The following is a 20,721-nucleotide window of genomic DNA, read 5'->3' on the forward strand; positions in this document are numbered from 1 at the left end:
CCCCCACCCCCAGTTTGACAGCAAACCATTGATAACTATTCTTTGAGTAAGGTCTTTCAACTAGTTGTACGTCCAGCCTATAGTAATCTCATCTGCACGTTTCCCTAATTTACTTATGAGAATGTCATGTGGGACTTTGTCAAATGCTTTACTAAAATCAAGATATACCTTATCACAATCAAGATATTAACAGATATGTTATGTTTACAAAGATAAATCCTCTAACAAGAAATAAAAATTACTGAAATTTCACATTAGAAAAAGCCTATAAAAATAATTGAACTTGCTCATATTGAAGAATGTATGTCCTGGTGTTATGTGATGGGCACTTTTATAAGTAGGTTAAAAAACAAATGCATTTGTATGACTCTAAGAACAGCCACCAGTTACCACAAAGAATGACAGAGATGTTGTCACTGTCACCAGCGATCCACTCAGCTTGAATCTTAAGACGACAATGGAGAAATCTAGAACAAAGTCCAGGAGAAACAAGAATAGAACTTTTCAGGAAAAAAAAAAAATCTAAGGTTCAGAAGCCCACCTGGGCGGTATATAGAAGAGCAGTCCCCCTAAGAGCTTTTCTCAGGAGCCTTGCAACCTCTTAAAACAGTAGCCCATAATTCTGGTTGGTGACCTAGCAGATTTATTTGGAATTGAGGAACAGCAGCTCTTTGGTTTTGGTGCTACAAATGCCATTATCAGAAACAAAAAAGTGATCCCCTGATCCCCTGGCCAATTATTGATATTTTCTATCCCACTGCTATGCCAATGCGGCAGGAACAGAAGGGAGTTTTGCATAGATGGGATTCACACAATGATAGTCATTTCCCCTCTGCCTATCTACTACAATTAAAACAGTAAGCAAGATCCTTTGGGTGAGGACCCTATAATAACTGAGGTGGAATATTGGAGTTTGAAGGTTCATGACAGTTAGGAATGATTGCTGAACAGCTGAGTTGACCAAAGAGGTGCATGTGGCAGGGAAGAAATAATGCCAGTAGCATCAGGACTCTCAGGTGTGTGGGAGTGGATGGAAGAAATACAGGAAATGAGGAACAGTCAATAGGAAGTGGAGAAAACGTCAGAACAGTCAGGGTGAACAAGGGACAATACAAAAGATGAATCTGCCAGGTTTTAATGGCTGGAGGTTTGTCCAATTTCCAGTACATGGTTTGGCCAGCAGTAAAGCCAGGTTTATGAATTTACGGACAGTAGCTATTGGCTACAAAACAGTGCACTATTTGTAAGACACAAAAAGCTGCAGTAGCTTGTAAAGTATTTCCATGTGTTATCATCTGTGTATATTTTCAGTCAATGTAATGCTGCCAACATTCTAATAAGGGACTTCCACTAAAATGTTTCTCTCAGCATGTGTCTCAAGGGTGCATATGCTTACACAGATGAGGGATGAGGAACTGCAGTATCTGTATAATAAAATTCCATGATCATCACCTGTCTGCATCACTCTGAAGCATAGAATGTCTGTTGAGTCAGTGTGAAGTGATGGAAATAAGCAGGGCTGAGGGCTCTTCTTGTCCAGAACATCACCAGGTTCAATCATCACTGGGATTCGTGGTTTATTGCTGTCCATTTTTTAAGTTTTCAACCATTTTGACTTTATCAATTACACCCATGTGACAGCAAGGCATGTATTGATGCCATGCCACTTCCCAGGCCATTGTGATACAAGAGATAACTCAACCAATCATCACCCTTACTCTACAGCTAATTTGTATGCAAAATTTAATTGATTGTATGAAGGAGACTGCACAGATGGTGGATTACTTGGCCCAACTGATACACCCATGCAACAGCACGGGCTTTCAGCTACAAGTTATTGAATGTTTTTGAAGGATCAGGGCCTAAGCTATGTTTTCCCTTTTTAAATAAATTACTTTCTTATAACCAAGGCCCAGGTCATCTCCTCTTCCTCCAAAGATCTGCACTTCCCATGCATTGATCTCAATCTCTCCACATCGGAGGCTCAGGACTTTCCACAATACTATCCCTCCCTCACATTCCCAGACGCCACGATAGGCTCTCTTAAATCTGAACCTATTAATTTTTTGTGGTTTCCCCCCAACCCTCAGTTCATTTTTAATGTAAAAAATGGATTATTAGGAAAGGTTGATTTAGCATTATCCAGGCAGGAGCCAAACTCCAACAGAGAGAGGGAAGCTGACACAATATTCCCTTTAAAATGCGGAGAAAATTTTAGCTAGGGGCTCTGATTGACAGCTGCTTTCATCTCAGCCCTGGTGGTGGCTTGACTGTTTCCCCTTTGCAAGTTGGGGGCTACGTGAATTGCTCTAAAGCGTGCCTATAGTTGTCCTAAGCCTCCATCTCACCAAGACAGCCCACCCTGCCATAGGGAGGAAGGAGAAGCCTAACTGATAAAATTACTGACTTGCGTATCTGTTTTATGACGACCTCTAATAGCTGGTCCACAGAGAAACTAAAGGATCTATTGCCATTACTACTAGCTAAAAGGAAAGTTTCTTTGCCTTAAATGGCCTGTGTTTCAGAGTCTAACATCCATTATCCTCCTTCCTGCTCTCCACATATGTGTGATTTATTATAGAGTTGTAATAGCCTCTCTACACTTAGGGTTTTATTGGGAAATGTATACAATCCTATTTTACCCACACTACAACTTTGGTTTGGGAAATTAGATTGGCTTGAAAATTTGCCAGATGTATTCTGAAAAGAGAAAAAAAATCACAGGATTTTTAAATTACAGGTCACTACAAAATTACCTTGAATTCAATTTTTGACTTCTATCTAATGTTCCTTTTTCCCCTTTCACTCAAAACCAATACCCCTTCAAATACTCCATAAAGTAAAACCTCCTTGAAAACTCATACACCAATTATAGATAATGAAAATAAGTTACAACTAAGAAAATGTATCAATGAGGTTTTTTTAAGTGAATAGTTCTTGATACAATCACACTCCAGTTAATTTTAATGGAGCTTAAGGGTCAAATCTCTCTCCCTTGCTCCTTGGGAGTTGTTGGGTTTTTGTTGTTGTTGTTATTGTTGTGCACGCTACTGACATCAGTGGGAGCAAGATCAGGCACCCTAGGTTTGATTTACACAGTCGCTGAACATCCGCAGCAATCATTGACTTCAGAAAGAGTTGGCAAATCAGGCCCCAAACCTGTGTGTGACGGCTACCTGCGACTGTCACATTGCAGATTAGAACCAACATAGGGCTATTTTAATAGCAGAGAGCTAATACAGAGCGTTAACAGAAGAAGTGGCAGAAGTTATTAGCAACCCAGGTTCCCTCACCACATACCCTCCCAGGCTATTTGCAACCCAGGCTCCTCCCCATCCCTTCCGGGGCCATTTGCAACCCAGGCTTCTTCCATCCCCTGCCCCCCTGGCCATTTGCAACTCAGGTTCCACCATCCCCTAACCCCTCCCCCCAGTTCATTCACAATCCCGGTTCCTCCATGCCCTGGCCCCTCCCCCCAGCCATTCACAACCCTAAGGCTTTCTCATCCCCAGGCCATTCGCAACTCAGGCTCTCCTCAAGCCATTTACACCATATGGTTTCCTCATCCCCTAGTGACTCTCAACCCAGGCTCCCCCATCCCCTGGCACCCAGAGGCCACTCAGAAATCAGGGCTCTACCCTCTCCGCCATTACCAAACCAAGCTACCCCACCATCTGTGCTCCCACCCAGGCATTAGTAGAGCAGCAGCAGACTCCCCACTCCCCGCCAATACCAAACCAAGCTACCCCACCATCTGTGCACCCATCCAGGAATTAGTAGAGCAGCAGCAGCAGCAGCAGCAGCAGCAGCAGCAGCAGGCTCCCCCCCAGCCTATTTGCATCCCTGCAAGTGCCTTAGTCCCTGAGGCAAGAGCCCAGGCCCCTCTCGGCTCCGCCGCGCTTGCTCGCTCGCCCGCCTGCCGCACAGGCAGAGCAGGTCGGACCAGGCGGCGGCGGGGCAGGTATTTAAGGGGAAGGTGAGGGCGGCGCTGCTCACTAGCTGACCCAGCTCCCAGCCAGCAAAGCGCGGCCCAGCACAAGGGCTGCAGGCGGGGCCGGGCTCCGTCAGCGTGTGGCGGCAGCGGCGGCGCAAGTCCCGGCCTCCCCTCTTGCTCCGGTGCCGTGTGGTCTCGCCCGCCCCCGCTGCCATGTTGGATTGTGCGGCCGTGGGAGCCGGGGAGAAGTTGGAAGTTTAGTGCTGGTCCGAGGAGGTGGGGGCGATCGGGCAGCGGGAGCCGGTGCTGCCCCGCCCCGCCCCTGGGCTGCCGGGCGCCGCCAGCTGCCCCCAGAGGAGAGGAGACGCCGCTATGCAGCCGCTGTGAGGCCGCTGGGCCAGGGGACGCGGACGGCGAGTTGCGAGAGCACCGCGGGGCCCCGGCGGCCGGCCCCGGCCATGAGCAACAGCCAGCAGCAGCCCCCGCCGCCGCGGAGGGTCTGCAATGTGGGCTCGCTGCTCCTCACCCCGCAGGAGAACGAGAACCTCTTCGGCTTCCTGGGCAAGAAATGCGTGGTGAGCCCCGGGCGGCGAGGGCAGGGAGCGGCCCGGGGCAGGGGCAGGGGCAGGGGCAGGGGCAGCAGCCCCTGGGGAGGAGCCGAGCGCAGTGCGGGGGGCCAGGGGCTCGGGTGGGTTCATTCATCCGCCCCGAGGGGGGCCCGGCCCTGCCTGGCGGGCTCCCTGCGCTGGGTGGGGGCAGTTCCCTGCCGCGGCCTTTCCCCGGGTGCTCTCCCGTGTCCCAGGGAACTGGCCCGAGGAGGCACCGGGACAGCTCGCTCCCGAGCAGGGGCTTCCTGCCTCCCGCGGGGCAAGGGGCGTGAGGAATGAATGAAGCTGGGGCGAGGGGCGGCCGCCGGCGCTACCCGCCTCCTAGCGCTCTGCGCTGCGGAGGTGCCGGCCGCAGGTGACCGGGCGCTTCCTGCCGCTCCCTGGACTCTTGAAGTAGGAAATGCCGCTGCTCTGCTTCCCCCGAGCAGCGCCCGGAGGGCTTGTTTCCCCGAAATTCTCCGCCAGGCCTCGCCCTCTCCCCCCCTTGTTGGCTCCTGGGATGCTGCCATGCGCAATGGAGCCAGCGTCTACGCTTGCTGGTTCTGGAGGACTCGGGAGCTGGGCCAGATTGAGGGACTCCCAACTGCTGAGGAGATGGGAATGTCATTATGGGAAAGGGGCAGGAGTATTCGTTACACTGGCCTGGGTGGTGCAGATCTGCTCAAACCTGCTTTTTCAGCGGCTGCTCTCGGAATGCTGTTGGCAGCTCAGTTCCTCCTCCCCTCTCCCTCTACCTGCTGCTGAGTACTTCTGTAGGTATGTGTGACCAGGGCTTGCCCAGTGTGCGGTGCAGCTAATCTATGACTTGGTGTGGGAGCTAGTCAACAATAGAGCTATTGCGGCATCCGGTAGAAAAGTTTAATCAGTTGACAAGGTTGAACAAATCTGGCCAGAATGCACCTGTAGTAGGACAAAGCAGAATTCACAAAACTACAGGAAAGCTCTTAGCAGAGCTGGGTCTAACTTGATTTTAGCTTGTCTGTCCACCTGAGTTTGTTAGCCTAAACAATGGATTCAAACTTGCAAATGCAGTAACTTTGTTGCTGCTGTTCATCCTTGCAGGGAAAAAAAATACAATAAAAAGATTTTAAAAGCCATTCTTAGACCTGGTCCTAGCCACCTTAATTAGTTTCAGGTCTTCTAGATGACATCTTATATTCTAAAGTTAGAGGATAAGCTGCTTTGAGGCTGCAAAAATGGAAAGATTACTGTGCAGATCTTTGCCAAAGAGGAATCGGATCTATGGAAGACTCCTCATAATTTTTGGAGGTTTTCAGAATCATCCCTTATTAATGTGGTATAAAACTCATTGATAGGCTATAGCATTGTACAGTACATTGACTTGATACTATTCTTTGTATGCCATGTGTCTAGATCATCAGTAATAGGCACCTAATATTTTTATAATATATTTTTATTGTATGTATGGGTTATATTGTAATTTAATGCTTAATTTTAAATAGGGTATCATGCACAAGTCTTAGCAGAAGTCACAAAGGTTACACAGTTTAAGTGAGGTCTGATCAAACTGACTGCTTTCTAAATTGTAAGGGAGGTATGGAAAATATGGTGATTGAAAGGAGGTATGCAATATTTGCATGTAGACAGACTCCATAAAATTATAGTAATTAAATTACTATTACCTTATTCTAGGTGTTTAGATGGTTCAAAATGTGTAGTCATAAAACATGAAAAGGAAGAGAAAAGACAAGAGAAGATTTTTAGGGTAAACTTAGGGCCAGCTTCACCCAAATTACCTGAGCTACTCACTCACTTGCACTATAGTCAATTAAGCCTATGCATACTTCAAAGGTCTAGAAATAAGATTTGGTTAGATCAGTGAATTCATATATGCTTGATTGCAGAAGAAAATTTAGTGGCTTGGCTCTTAAAAAAAAAAAGGCATACAAATTATTCTTTTTTTAATTTTTTTCTTTGAAGAGAGACCTCCTGGGAAGAATTGTTGGGTTTACAAGCCATTCTACTACACTGAAGACTTTCTAACATTTTTTAGGGAGAAGAGATAGCTCAGTGGTTTGAGCATTGGCCTGCTAAACCCAGGGTTGTGAGCTCAATCCTTGAGGGGCCCATTTAGGGATTGGGGGCGGGGGGGACCTGTCAGGGACAGTACTTGGTCCTGCTAGTGAAGGCAGGGCACTGAACTTGACCTTTCAAGGTCCCTTCCAGTTCTATGAGATAGGAATATCTCCATATAGTAGTAGTAGGTTTTTTTAATTATTATTCGCCATTACTTTGCTCTCCTACAATGCTTTCTCTGAGGCACTTGCAACTCATTATAAACACTGATGAATTAAACAACTTCTGAGGTAAACACCACTATTCACATTTTGCAGACAAGGAAACTGAAACAGAGATAGTTATTTGGTAGTGTCAGGATGTCCGTGCAGATGGCAGCTCTTTTGGTATGACTTTTTAAACCATGGTGGCCAAATAACACTGGATGTATCCCATCTTTTCTTAGATTCTATGCATATTTGTGGCATACTCTGAATCTTGGTTATTTTTTAAATTGGTTGAAGATTTTTAGGAATTCAGGAAAGATTATGCTTTTATTATGGTCTGAATAGTAGGGCTGCCTAGAAAACAAGAGTTCCATTTTGCAAAAACAATTGAGGTTTTAGCATTTGGTTTTGTTCTGTAGCAGAATGAAAATTAGGCCTAAATTTTTTTTTGTAGAAAAAAAAATCACACCCCACTCTGGAATAGCCAATAGTCCAGTGGTTATGGCACTGACTTTGGATAATAGGGAATTGAATCTGGGTCTCCTGCTCTAAATTAGGCAGAGCAGGCACTTGAACTTGGTTTCCCACACCAAATTGAGTTCCCTAACCATTAAGCTCGGCATGCTTGTTTTTTTTTGCTGGTTTTGACCAGAAATTCCATCCTGGATCTGCAAGACATTTTTGACCAAAAAATTGTCAAAACCATACATTTCCGCAGAATTTGGTTTTGCAAATCAGCATTTTCTGATGAAAAAATGTTTCATCTAAAAATTCCCAACTAACTGTACTAACCACACAGCACACTCCAGTTTGCAATTAGGTACACCTTAATTATTGTTGTAGGGACGTGTAAATAAAGTCTGCCTATTGAGTCTTCTGGATTAGTCTTTGGACATCTTGAGTGTAGTGCTCTGGATGCATAAGGACCATCCAGTATTCCACAACCATCATCCTTAATGCTGTCTCCTGTATCATCCTCTCAAATTGTTGTGCTATGCATTTATCTGACAGATGAAACATAAGGCAGAGGCTAGAGTACTGGTTACCTGACAGGCTTCAGCATCAGAGTATTTAAAGTGCATCAGCATAGCATACAACGCTTTCTTCTCTGTAACATACATGATATTCCTTCACTTTTCTAGGTGGTGAGCACTTGCCATTTTCTGGAAACAATCAAGTATTTCTCATTATGACAAGTTAACCTAACTTCTTGGGACCTGAGATCACTTGGATTTAGATTGGGTTGACTGTGCACATGCGTTTGTGTGCAGGTCCAAGTCTAGATGGGACATATGTCACTAATCTGTTTTTACCAGTTTAGCTCACTAATAGGTTGTACTGGATGTTCTGTCAGACTTCAAAGCTATTACTGTTTACACAGCTAGTAAAATCAAACTAAGAGGTATGGGCGTGCATTGCTAGTGGGGAATGTCAGTGCCACGCTAAACACTCTTTATATTAGTAATAGCTTTAGGGCTAATCTACACTGGCAGTGTTAAAGCATTTTAACGTGCCTTGTATATTCGCAGCAGAGCACTGGGAGAGAGCTCTCCTGGCACTTTTTTTTTTTAAACTTCCATGAGGGGCATAGCTACCAGTGCTGGGAGTGTGGATTCCAGTGCTGGTGCACTGTCTACATTGGCGCTTCTAAAACTTGCTGTGCTCAGGAGATTCTTTTCACACCCCTGAGCAAGAAGCTTGCAGCACTGTGCAGACAAGCCCTTAAATACTCCCTCTGCTGGGGAGAACATGGTGCTGGCATCTGAAATATGTGGGTTTGTTATCTGGGTCCTCATTATCATTGTTTGATATTAACTCTTGTGCTAAACTTTCAGCTGTAAAGGTCTAACAGTCCTCTTTGGGACAGATTTATTAGAGAAAGTGATGTGTGGTGTCACCTGGAGGGTTTCATCCTATGCTAGCATAGACACAAAGATGGCTTTTTGTTGATTATCTCTTCCAAGTGTTAAAGGTAGAGTGTCCATGCTGAGGTCTTAGATTTGTTGGTAAATTTGGTAATGTTGACCCTTTCAGGATGGTATGGCCTAGTGTGGCTTTGTCATCTTGGAAGATGTCTTTGTAAGTGCTCTTACACTTAGCACATTCTGCTACCTGTCTTGTTACTCAACATGTATTGTTGACCAGTAAGGAGATATAGCAAGGTGATTTTGGCTTCAGAACAGTGGGTATGCGGATTGCAAGCAGGTTTGTCTTTTATTGGACCCAGCCCAGACACTATTGGTGCGTGACAGAGGATGGATGACAGTAAGGTAGAGGAATCTCAGTCCATTCAAGAGAGCAGATCTTGTTCAGATAAGCATCTAAAGAGGATGATCATGGCAATGTCTGCCCCATTATTAACAACAAATGAGTTTTCCTGTCATTGAGAGTTTGGTTTAAAGGTTCTCATGTGGTCTGATTACTTCTAGTGGTTTTGATCTATAAAAATACCTGTTTTGTTAGAAACTGGCATTATATTAATGGCTTTTATGAAAGAAGTGGTCATAGCCTTTCAGGTTAGACTGTCATCATACTCTCTTAATAGACCTACGTTTGAGATTATTTGGGAGCTTCAGCTGTACCAAATGTGACTGCCTGCTTGTTTAGTGTTTGTGCTTGGCATACTATGTTGGCTTTTTGTTTGCTTCCAAGGGCAATTCAGGGTGCTGAAACAAAGTTGCTTTTGGTCCTTGTTTGCACGCCATCACATTTGCCCTCCCTGTGTGCCGCCACAACAGTTGAGACTACCTGATGAGTTCATGCTAACAATATTGCGTTCACCTAGATTCATGTGTCCATTTAACAAATGGAAACATAAAATTGCACTGCTAGGTAACTTTACTACGCGCTTGTTCAACTTATCATTTTAACAATAGATTTAAAGCTTATTTTTGCTCTGAACTGATCATCTTTTTTTAGTGAATATTGCTAATCTTGGTTTTTTGTCTTTCAGACAAAGCTACTGTTATGGTTTTTATTTATATATTGTATTTTAGCTAGTCTTTAGTGACTTCCTGTCTATGGCTTTGTTATAAATTCAGTTTACTGATTATCACCTATCTTCTAAAGTCACAGTTGGGCTTGATGGAAGACATTTTGGTGATCCTAGGCAGAGATTAATAAAGGTTAGCAAGGCAAGTCATAAACATTACTACTGAAATTAAGTGCATTTATTCACAAGCCTGTAAGAAAGGGATGTGTGGGGGTGGGGTGTGTGTGTGTGTGTGTTTGGGGGAGATTGATCCAAAAGTTGGGGCTACAGTGTGTTAGGCTGTATGTCTTGAACTGCAACTTTACCTTCCAGAGTAGGGCAGCAGCGCAGAAGAGACACTGTCTCCCACTTGGGTCTAGAAGGCTGACTTTGATATGCAGAAAAAGCGTTGTTGTGACGCAGGTGGGCCATGGAGTTTTTATAGCATATGCGGGGGGGGGGGGGGGGGGGCTCAGAAAAAGGTTGAGAACCCCTGATCTAGACCATCTCTGACAGGTGTTTGCTGAACCTGCTCTTAAAAATCTCCAATGATGGAGATTCCACAACCTTCCTAGCCAATTTATAGTTAACAAATATTTAAATTGACCGTAGATTTCAGAGTTAACAACCCATTGAGATGAATTGTGTAATTAAGAACCCTTATAGTTGTTTTGTGCTGTCTGGTCAAACTCTAAGACAACTCTCCATGGGCTTATGTTCAGTTTGTGTTTGTAAGATTTCCTTTGCAACCAAAAGAACTAAAAGCCTTTTAAAATAATACCTTAAGTTCTTCTCTCTCAGCTGCAGGTGTGGGTTCTGTGCTTACTCCACAGCCATAGAATATGTAGGGCCCTTCCTACATATATTTCAAAACTTGCTAATAGATTGAAGCTGTGCATTCAAGAGTTTATTACAAGGCATTAAAGCACCTTACACTTTCTTCATATTCTGTCCAAATAGAAATCAACAGTCTGCAGAAAAGAAACTTCATTATAAATTAATACTGACAATTTCAAAATCACAATTCTTATGTGCCTTAAATGAAAAGTTAATACCGTTAAAATTACATGGGAGGAATGAGAGCAACAATATATAACTGTTTGGATCATTAGAGCTAGTTGGAATAATTCAGATAACATTATTTTGTTATAATCTGTTGATTTAAAATCATAGATGCTGTTACATTTGACTGAACTTCTGATGGAACACTGCCTGCCAGGCAGATTTCAAAACCTGTCTAATTTCCTGACAGTTTCTCTTCCCTCTTCATCCCTCTGGAAAGGGCTCCTCAGCAACATATATTATGGGCTGCTAGGGAGCCAGAGCTGCCCTGAAGCCAGGACTTCCAGGGTTCACTGCTCTGGAGCAGGGATTCCACTCCTTTTTGCAGAGAATTCTGAAATTTGAGTTTTGTTCCAAAGCAGAACTAAACCCTATTTTGACATACTGAAACAGAATTCTTTCTCCATCCAGCTGTAGTCATGAAGCTAGAATGATTGTTTAATATGTACATTTGTGACACCTTTTCTCAGCTCTCTCATATCAGTGCAGTATTTAATGTTAAAGTACTAAGTGCTAATCATAAAATAATTTGAAGCATTTAAGTTCTTTCTTCTCTCTGATATTCCATATCTTCAGATACCTGGAAGTGGCTTCAACATAGTTTAAACTCAAGCAAGCTAGTATTGATACTTTGCTTCTAATCTTCATTCTTACAAGCATTCAGAGGAACATGAGCACTCTGTTTTCATGGTAATACAACACCTAATATAGTGGGGCCCCATTCCTGATTAGTCTCTGGGGCTCTATAAATTATGTGGTGCATTTCCACCCATAGTGCTGGAGCAGTGCATTGAATCTGACAGTCATCTTGTCAGTTTTGCCTTTTTACTCTTGCCAATGTCATAACTGTCTTTGACGTAGGAAAAGTTCTGAAATTGCTCCTGCAAACCAGGAGGAAACAGAAAACGAGGGAGACCTAAGTAACTGACACATGTAGCTGCTTCCATGTTTCACAGTTTCAGGGCTGGCTGCATCTGTTCTCTTTTTGGTCAGTTGGGGTACATCCCCCAGGTTTCTATCCTTGTGACTTTACCTTTCCTGGGATGAAATACCACAATTCTCCCATTCTTACACAGGGTACTGGAGCCCAGGCCCTGGTGCATCAGTCTTGCTTACCCAGCAAGTTCCGTACTTGCATTTCTTCCCATTGTGAATAGTGAATACAGTGAACAAGCAGCCTTTTTTAAACCAAAGTATTAATTTTAATAGTAGAAACAAAGTACTTGTAAGGAAAAGATTTTAAAACAATAAATAGTCTAACTATACTTCTGTTTTATCTAATGCCCTACCATCTTGTTATGGTAGCATTGGCAGGCCTCACTTCTTCAGACACCCTTGTGGAACTAGGCTTTCCCCAAATATCTCCTTTTCTGAGACGGAGACCCTCTTGTCAGTTCCTGAAGTTTTGGCTCAGTTTGTCAAAACCGGGTCTGTAGGCTCAATGGGAGGCTGAGTCAAGCTCCTTGGAGCCAGTGGCTCTGTTGTTGTCCCATAACGACCCTCAAGTGTTTGCTAAGGGGTAGCTTATCCTTAGCTTTTTCTTCATCCTTTCTGCTTGTTTTCCTTACAGCCTGCTAGTAAACTAAACCAGTATATTTCAGACAGTAAACATCCCAATACCAGGTCAGCACATGCTATTCATAAAATATTTCATAGGAGCGCCATATGTGTCACAGCGTGTTTAGGTGAATATATCTTTTGGTGTAGACCCAGAGTGTATCACCCTTGTATGCCCTTCTGATCATCTGAAAGGAATATGGACAGACTCTGGACAGGACTGGGTGTGAGTCGCTGGTGTGGGAAAAGTGGAAATATGAGAAACTGGGCTCTGTCCCTTGTTGCCAGGCTCCCCTGCCGTCTCTGGTCTGCATGTGTAGAGGCGGCTGGGCAGAGTGTACTGTGATGGCGGTGAGGGGGAACCAGCCCCCAAAATTTCCCACAGCCCCTCTGGAATTCCTTATCCCTGCCTCCTAGAGTGCGGTATGGGCAGAGAAAAGGGATACCCTGGGCAACTCTGGAGCACACTGCATCCCAAGGCCTGGGGTTGCACTTTACTGTTTGGCCATTGGGGGGGTGTGTGTATGCTTTTTCTTCTGAGACCTTTATTTTACAAACTTCAAAACAGACAATAGTAAATAAAAAAGCCAAACAAAAACACCTTAATTGAACATTCCATTTTAAAAATTAAAGATTGCAAAGTTTCATTTTAATAGTTGGACAGCTCTAAAGATTGATGTCCTTATTATCTTCAAAGTCAGGTGCACATGGGCATTTTCCTTTCTATGTTTAGAGGTGAATGTCATTTTAGTAAAAAGCAGTCATTCTACCGAGGCAGCCATCAAAGTAGCTAATTAAGCATTTTATGTACTCATGTGTTCCTTAGGGGCACCTGAGTCCCATCGGTAGGGCCATCAAAGTTATGAAACAGGGTGGGCAGTAGACTTTTTCCCATAGTGCAACACATTGATAGGGCTAGAGTGTCAACATTGGAGTGGTGGCGGGCACTAGTCTCTCTGGGATAGTTATTTTGTTTGACTCACGTCTGTGCACTGCAATATGGACACCAGGTTTAAGAATGGGTCAGAAAATCCTTAAACTAGAGTTAAAATGCTGTGTAGATTTTCAAGCCCGGGGTTCCCTGACTTGAGTCCCACTAACCTTAGGCTTACATTGCTGTGTAGACATATCCAGTAAGAGGTTTCTGGTCTGGGTATTGCCATCCAGTAGGTCTGCAGAGCTCTTGCACTCTCTTTTGTATTAGCTTACAGACCTCTTTAAACTTCCGCTGATCTCTTGAAGTGGTCAAAAAGTGTGTACCTCTTTTTGAAGGCTGCTAGATAAATCTCCCACCTTCCCCACAAGAGTTTGGAAGTGTTGGTGTCTAGAGAAAAGATCAGCCACGCTCATGGTAGTGCATCCCAGAATCCTGAGACGCACCACTGGAATTTAAAGGGAAGAAGCTGGACTGAATCTGCAGCCCCCTGCATCATAGACTACTAGGGCTTTATAGCCTGGTGCACTTTAGTATGAAGGCCTTTACTCTGCTCCATTTTCTTCCCCAAGAGAAATGTTTGAAAACTTAAAAAAAAAAAAAAAAAGACTTGGCTCCATGTTGGGTACAGGCAGCATTTAATGCATGTGTGTATATGGAAGGCAGCTGACTATGCTCACAGAGCACTTGGCTTCAAGCTTTGGGGTTTCACCAAGAAGTCCAGAGAGATTGATGATCTGCCTTGCACTGTGGGAAAATTTGGGAAACAAGTAGTGGCTTCTTTGCCTTTTGAAAAGGAGCCAGAAGTCACACTCCGATTTATTGGGCTCTTATCTCACTCATCTATTTTTTCCTCCATGGGAGAAAAGGCAAAGGCTGTGCTTTGTACCTGCAGCTTTCATGCATTTTCTTCTTTGGATTATTGTCTGATCAGGGGCACCACTTTGAAGTCTGCCAAAGGTTAATCTGTATCATCACTGTCGTGTTGGTGGTGTCTTATATTCATTCTAAACTACCTAAAGTCTTACCTTGCAATAAGCAAACAATTGGAGTATATAGGAGTCCTGCTAGACGTAGGTGAACTCCATGTTCTTCCCCATGACAGGATCCAGAATATTGCTAGGCTGGTAAAAAGGGTGAGCATGAGTCAACAAATGACTGGTCAGACCATGCTTTAAAAGTTGGGTCTAAAGATCATGACTCTTCTTAATGTACATGGCATGTCTCCTTGTGAGGTAGCCAGAGTGGAACATTAAATCCCAGTGAAAGCCAGCATGACAGGTACTCTTGCAAACACGTGGATAATGTCCTACTATCAGTTCAGGACGTCTGACAGTTGGGAATGGACATCCAAATTGATTCAAGCACATATGCATCCAACTTGATATATGGGGGCCAACACTGAGGGACACCACACCCAGATAACTTGATTTCTCCAAAAATAGCAGTTGCACATAAACTTCTAGAGATGAGGGTAGTCCTGTATGGTTTAATGACCTTCGGAGATCTGGAATCTCCAGCTGAAACACTTTGTTTTTACATTACAAGGAATTTACCAGTTCTTGCCTACTGGATCAGGAAGCTCTGCAGATCTGTGTCACAAAACATTCCTTGTTGCTATATTCTTGACAATGAAGAAGGACATTAGTGTGACAGATGTCAATACCCTTGAAAACCCTTATTGAATTAAGTTGAAGTATCTTTGGAGTCCAGTGCAAAGGTTCTGTATTATTGTGGGACTGGAAAATCAGAGGACTATATTGAACAATGTGGCAGACAAGAATGGTTTTTTTTGGGATAATATGTGTGAAGTGGATTTCTTGGGAAGTATCTAATAGTAGGTGAAAACCAATCTTTTGATGCTGTCCCCTGAGGAAAGGACCATTGTTTACTGATTACCCATTCCCAGAACCTGAAAATCATAAGTGAAGGCTGAATAAAGGAAAGACTAACCTATGTATGGGTATGCTTGCTCTGAGTTAAATCTGTTATGAACTTGTAACCACAGAAAAACCTGCTGGTGGGGTTTTCAGGACTGACCCTTACTGGGGACCTTGTTGGAATTGGGGGGTGGTCTCTGGTAAGCTTATTAGCATTCATACAAGTTCTTTACTTGTTTTAAAGGTTTTTTTGTAATGCTTTCACCTTAAGAATAAATGTGCTTGTTTAGAAAGAGCTATGTGGAAGCTTATAACTGAGGCTCAGATTTTGTCAGGGATTTTTTTTGGTAAAAATAAGGGACAAGTCACAGGCAATAAACAAAAATTCATGGAAGCCCATGACCTAAAAAGATCCCTGACAAAATGGGGAGGGAGAAGGGTCCAGCACCCACAGTGGTTGGGGGCTCTGGGATCCTCTCTCGCCTCCCCCTTCCCCAGCAGCTGGTGTCTCTGGGGTCCCCTTGTTCCCCTACACACATGCAACAGCTGCAGTGCTGCAGAGGGGCCCCTCACCACCTGCTGTCGCTGGGAGCTCCGGGGTCCCCTGCTGCCTGGCTAGGAGCTGCTGGGGGCCCACTGCCAGCAGTGGCCAAGAGCTGCAGGGCTGACTGCTGATAGCTCCAGCCACAGGACAGAAAATGTCACGGAGGGCTCTGGAAGTCACAGGTTCTGTGATCTCCATGACGTAATCATAGCCTTACTTATAACTGTGGGCAATTACACTGTTGATAGCCTCTGGAGAGAGCAAAGTACAGATGCTGGCCTGTTCAATGGGTCGGATTTGCTGGGAATAACACAGTATGGGCAGAGAAATGTGTGGCCTGGAAAACTCCCAGTTAAGAGTGGGAGTGACGTGGTTCTCTTCCCAAGAAGTGCAATGGCTGAGAAACTTAGGGGCTGATCATGGTTGTGGGAAGAAATACTGGTGCAGTTTCCCTGAACTATAACAGGTATCAGAGAAGCTGAATTGGTTCATGATAAATCCTTGCAAGTGGTTCCTGAGTCAGAGAGAAACAGATCAGATTTTCCCCCAGTGGATAATGGCTATGCCACTTTTGTCTGTAGAGGGCTCCCCTGTCTATTCTATATGCTATTCTAGAACATCCCTCCTTGCCATAGCATCTGAGTGGCTTCAAATAGTGCATTAAGTGATGGGACTAACATCATTCACATGTGTTTTTCTTTCATTCTCTCCCTAGTAGGCAGAGTCCGCTCTGTTTTTTGCCGCCCCATGCACGGCAGTCAGGTGGCCTTTGGCAGCACTCATGCCAAGTGGTCCACTGGTCACGCAGATTTGGCGGCATCTCTGTGGGTGATCTGCCGGTCCCGTACCGAAGCCGCGGGGTCGGTGGACACCTCACAGGTATGCCATCGAACGCTGCCGGACTGCCGCCCTCACGGTGACTGGCACGCCGCCCCAGGCATGCGCTTGCTGCGCTGGTGCCTGGAGCCACCCCTGCTAGCAGGAGAATTGTGTATGCAATATAGTTTTCTTTTGGTAGGTTTGGTAGATTTTTAAAATGTACATGCTGCTATTTGTTGGATAGAAAAATCAGGTCAAGGAAAAAAGAACAGGAGTAGTTGTGGCATCTTAGAGACTAACAATTTTATTTGAGCATAAGCTTTCATGGTCAAAGAAGTGTGCCTTGCACTTGAAGTGGAAAGTGACTTTTATAATCCTACCTTAGTTCATGCAGGAGTTGATTTCACAGTCTTGGAGCAGCTCTTGAGAAAGCTCTGCACAGATGAGCGTTAGCTTTATGGTAGAATGTTCCTTTCCACCTGAGAAACTGAGTTGTTGATCACTGTCCTCGTTCCCGTGTATTAAGGGTTCTTTTAGCTATCCCAAGCCATGACACTTCAGTGTCTGGAAGATCAGGGCTAAGACTTTGAACTTGATTTTCTGTAAGAAACCAGTGTAGAAGGGAAGGACAGGTTTGATGTACTTGCAGGAGCAGTATCCTGTGTTGCTTAAAAGACACTGCAGATGTCCTAGCTATAGTTTCCTAAAGGCTGATGGCTTCGTAACCTCATATGTTGCATTGCTGTAGTCCAGATAAGAGGTTAAAGAGGCATTGCATAACGGAGTTCAAGTCATTATTGGGATCTTATAGCTAGTCACGGATGGTAGAAGGTGTTACTACCTTGGGATAGAGGGAATTCTCAGTTTGTCCATTTTATGTTTACTGTGCACTAGTCAAACACTGCAAAGCAGACTAAGTGGACCTGAGACTCCAACCTGGGCTGTGATTTTGTTTGTTGACATTTGGAAGCAGTGTACCAGGAGGGTCAAGGGGAGTAGGACTGTTTGTACTTTACCACTCCTGTATGACCCCCTTACTTGTCTCACACAGCCTGACTGAGTCTCACTTAAGTATGTGTGGCTGCTAGCTCAACCTTTCATGAGTGAAGTAATGGCAGGTGACTTTTTTTTCTGCAGCCCCATGTCACATTGAATCTCCTATTAAAAAGCTTCTTGTGATGGGTAGTGTCATATCCAGTGACGGATCACTGGATAATGAGATCAACGCACGAATATCCAAAGCAAGCCAGGCACTTGGCTGTCTGCGTGTCAAAGTTTTAAACCACCACAACATCCGGATGTCAGCAAAACTGCTTGTGTACAGAGCTGCGGTTCTTTCATCTCTTTTGTATGGGTGTGAAACATGGACACTATATAGGCGTCACATCAAGCAGCTTGAAGCATTCCACATGTGTTACTTCCGCAACATCATGAAGATCCGCTGGCAAGACAAAGTGCCCAATCTTGAGGTCCTTGAGAGAGCCCAGATGACAAGCATCGAAATGATGATCCTGAAGGCACAGCTACATCAGACCGGTCATGTCAGCCGCAGGGATGCCAACAGAATCCCCCGCCAGCTTCTCTATGGTGAGCTCTCCCAGGGCATCCGGCATATAGGTCATCCACGAAAACGTTACAAGGACACCATCAAAGCCAATCTGCAGTACAGCAGTATCAAACCCAGGGACCTTGAGGATGCCGCCAGCTACAGAACACAGTGGTGTGCAACAGTCAGAAATACATCGCCTTTGAGGAAGACCTCTGCCAGTGTCTACAAGAGGCACACGAATGACGTCACAGAGCACCAGCAGCGCACAACCCATTGACCGCGAACTTCCCATGCACCATCTGCAGCCAAATGTGCACCTCTAGAATTAACCTGTATAGCCATCAGAGGGCACACCATGAGACCGACAAATCATCTATTGTTGCTTATCGGATCGATAGATTACCAAGAAGAAGAGATGTGCTGTGGAATATTAATATGGTCCTGAAAAAGGTGATGAAAGCTTCTCTTGGACCACTCAGTTCCTTCGAGCTTATTCTGGGGTGTTTTCTTTTTGTTTTGTTTTTTTTTTTGCTTTTTTTTTTTTGCATCTTGGGTCACTGTAACCAGGAAAGTTATTTCAGTTTGCAGAGTTTCAGGCCCTAATGGCAGATTCACTTTGTTTCAGATTTTACAAGGATAAAGTAGGGCTAAGAACGCATGCTAGATTCCTCTTAAAGATTGTGATGGCATTATACACTAATAAGCATAACATCCTGTCAACATTTCTTAACAGTTCTACTCCCATTCCAGTGAGACCTTTATTCTTACGCTCTATATCAAAAGATCTTAGTGTTCTTCTGTTGTGCAGACTAAGGCCCTTAATGTTTATTTAGGTTTCTTGTTTCATATACATTTGCTGGACAGTGTGGTTGGTGGATCTTCTATGGTTTTGATATGGCCAGTCTAAAGCTAGAAGGTTATGTCAAGGCTCATGGTCAAAAGTGAGAAATATTCCTCATAGGTTTTCCATTTTTTAACATTAAAATATATTTTCACGTGGTCATAATGTTAAAATGTCCTTTTGTGTAGAAACTTCTATACCTAGCCAAACCCAAAAAGTGAGATTTTTTTTCTCGTGTTTTGAAAAACTAAGGGAACTTTAGCGTAGCTGTTTGAATTCTATAAATATGGAAAAATACCTTTCCTATCTTTTTTTTAAAGGGAGAGATTTTTAGACAGAATTGTAGGAAAAACAGCTGAAACTTAAAATTTTCCATGTACATAGCCTTCAATAAAGAGTGTCTTTTTGCTAACTTCTCAAGGAATTTGTGTTAGACTAGTTATGCCAGTAAAATTGAACCCTTTATGTGTCAGACAAGTAAATTGTGTCCTTTAGAGCCAGGCTTTGTACTGACCAACTTAAATTTAAAATATACAGTAACTCCTCGCTTAGTCGTCATTAACGTCATTAGTCATTAGTTAACATTGTTTCGTTGTTATGTCACTGATCTGTTAGAGAACAAACTACTTTTAAAGTTGTGCAATATTCCTTATAATGTTGTGTGGCTGTGGGGGCTTGGAACCAGGGTGGACTGGCAGCTCCCCTATCAACTCCCCTTCATGCCCCCCATAGCACCTCCTGCCCACCGGCAGCTGGATCAGCAACTCCCCTCTATCTCCCCACGCTTCCCACCTGCAACATTCAGGAGGCTGGGGGGCAGAGGTGCAAGGATGCAGCATGCTCGGTGGGAGGGGGTGGAGTGGCGGTGGGCCTGGGTCAAAGCTGGGGATTGAGCACACACCCTCTCCCCTGGCACTTTGGAAAGAACAGCAAGAGGAGCAGCCGAACCAAGCTTCACAATCATCATTGCTGATATTTAAAATTGTTTAAAACTTATACTCTATATGTATATAATGTCTTTTGTCTGGTGAAAAAAATTTCCCTGGAACCTAACTCCCCTTTTACATTTATTCTTATGGAGAAATTGGATTCACTTAACATCGTTTCACTTAGTCACATTTTTCAAGAACATAACTACAACGTTAAGTGAGGCGTTACTGTATGCCTTAAAGTTAATATGGAATGTTAAGGTTTTTATCAAAACTCTATAGTAGTACATTAATGAACAAATATTGGATGTCAAGTATCAGAGGGTAGCCGTGTTAGTCTGGATCTGTAAAAGCAGCAAAGAATCCTGTGGCACCTTATAGACTAACAGACGTTTTGGAGCATGAGCTTTCGTGGGTGAATACCCACTTCCTCAGATGCATGTCGTCTGTTAGTCTATAAGGTGCCACAGGATTCTTTGCTGCTTTTAAATATTGGATGGAAGAGGGAGCGACGGCTACTTTTCAAGATGAGGTTTGAAACCACTGAATTTTGTAGTATTGCTTTGAATGTAATGCAAGTTATTTCCTGTTTTTGTGTTCTCATGAGTTTTCTCTTTCTCTAAGTTATGGCCAGACTTTTTATATGTAGACATTCTTCCTTTGCTCACTCTTGCCCCCAGCAAAAGCCAATAGAAACAGCATATGGTTTGTGAACAGTCTAGAAAGGATTAGATTTTTATCAGTAAATGTTAATTTCATTGTACACATTAAACCCAGACAAAATATTTCAGTAGGTGATAATTGAAATGTACAGATGAGCAAAGAAAAAAAAATGTTACATGAGAACTTA

General features: G+C 43.9%; 1 protein-coding gene across 4 annotated transcripts in view; it reads left to right on the top strand.

The window, feature by feature from the left end:
- Positions 1-4,087: 4,087 nt before the first annotated feature.
- Positions 4,088-20,721, top strand: part of WASL (WASP like actin nucleation promoting factor) — an 85,022-nt gene continuing 68,388 nt past the window's right edge. For 2 of the 4 annotated variants that reach the window (XM_050936246.1, XM_050936245.1), the window contains exon 1: positions 18,293-18,551. In XM_050936246.1, the coding sequence (XP_050792203.1) occupies positions 18,411-18,551 (141 nt within the window). In that variant the 5' untranslated portion in view covers positions 18,293-18,410. Of the gene's footprint in view, positions 4,510-5,222; positions 5,299-18,292; positions 18,552-20,721 lie in introns of those variants that run through there. The other 2 variants (XM_050936247.1, XM_050936248.1) reach the window with 2 other exon arrangements.

This window comes from Gopherus flavomarginatus, chromosome 1, assembly GCF_025201925.1.
Source record: "Gopherus flavomarginatus isolate rGopFla2 chromosome 1, rGopFla2.mat.asm, whole genome shotgun sequence".
NCBI lineage: Eukaryota > Metazoa > Chordata > Testudines > Testudinidae > Gopherus > Gopherus flavomarginatus.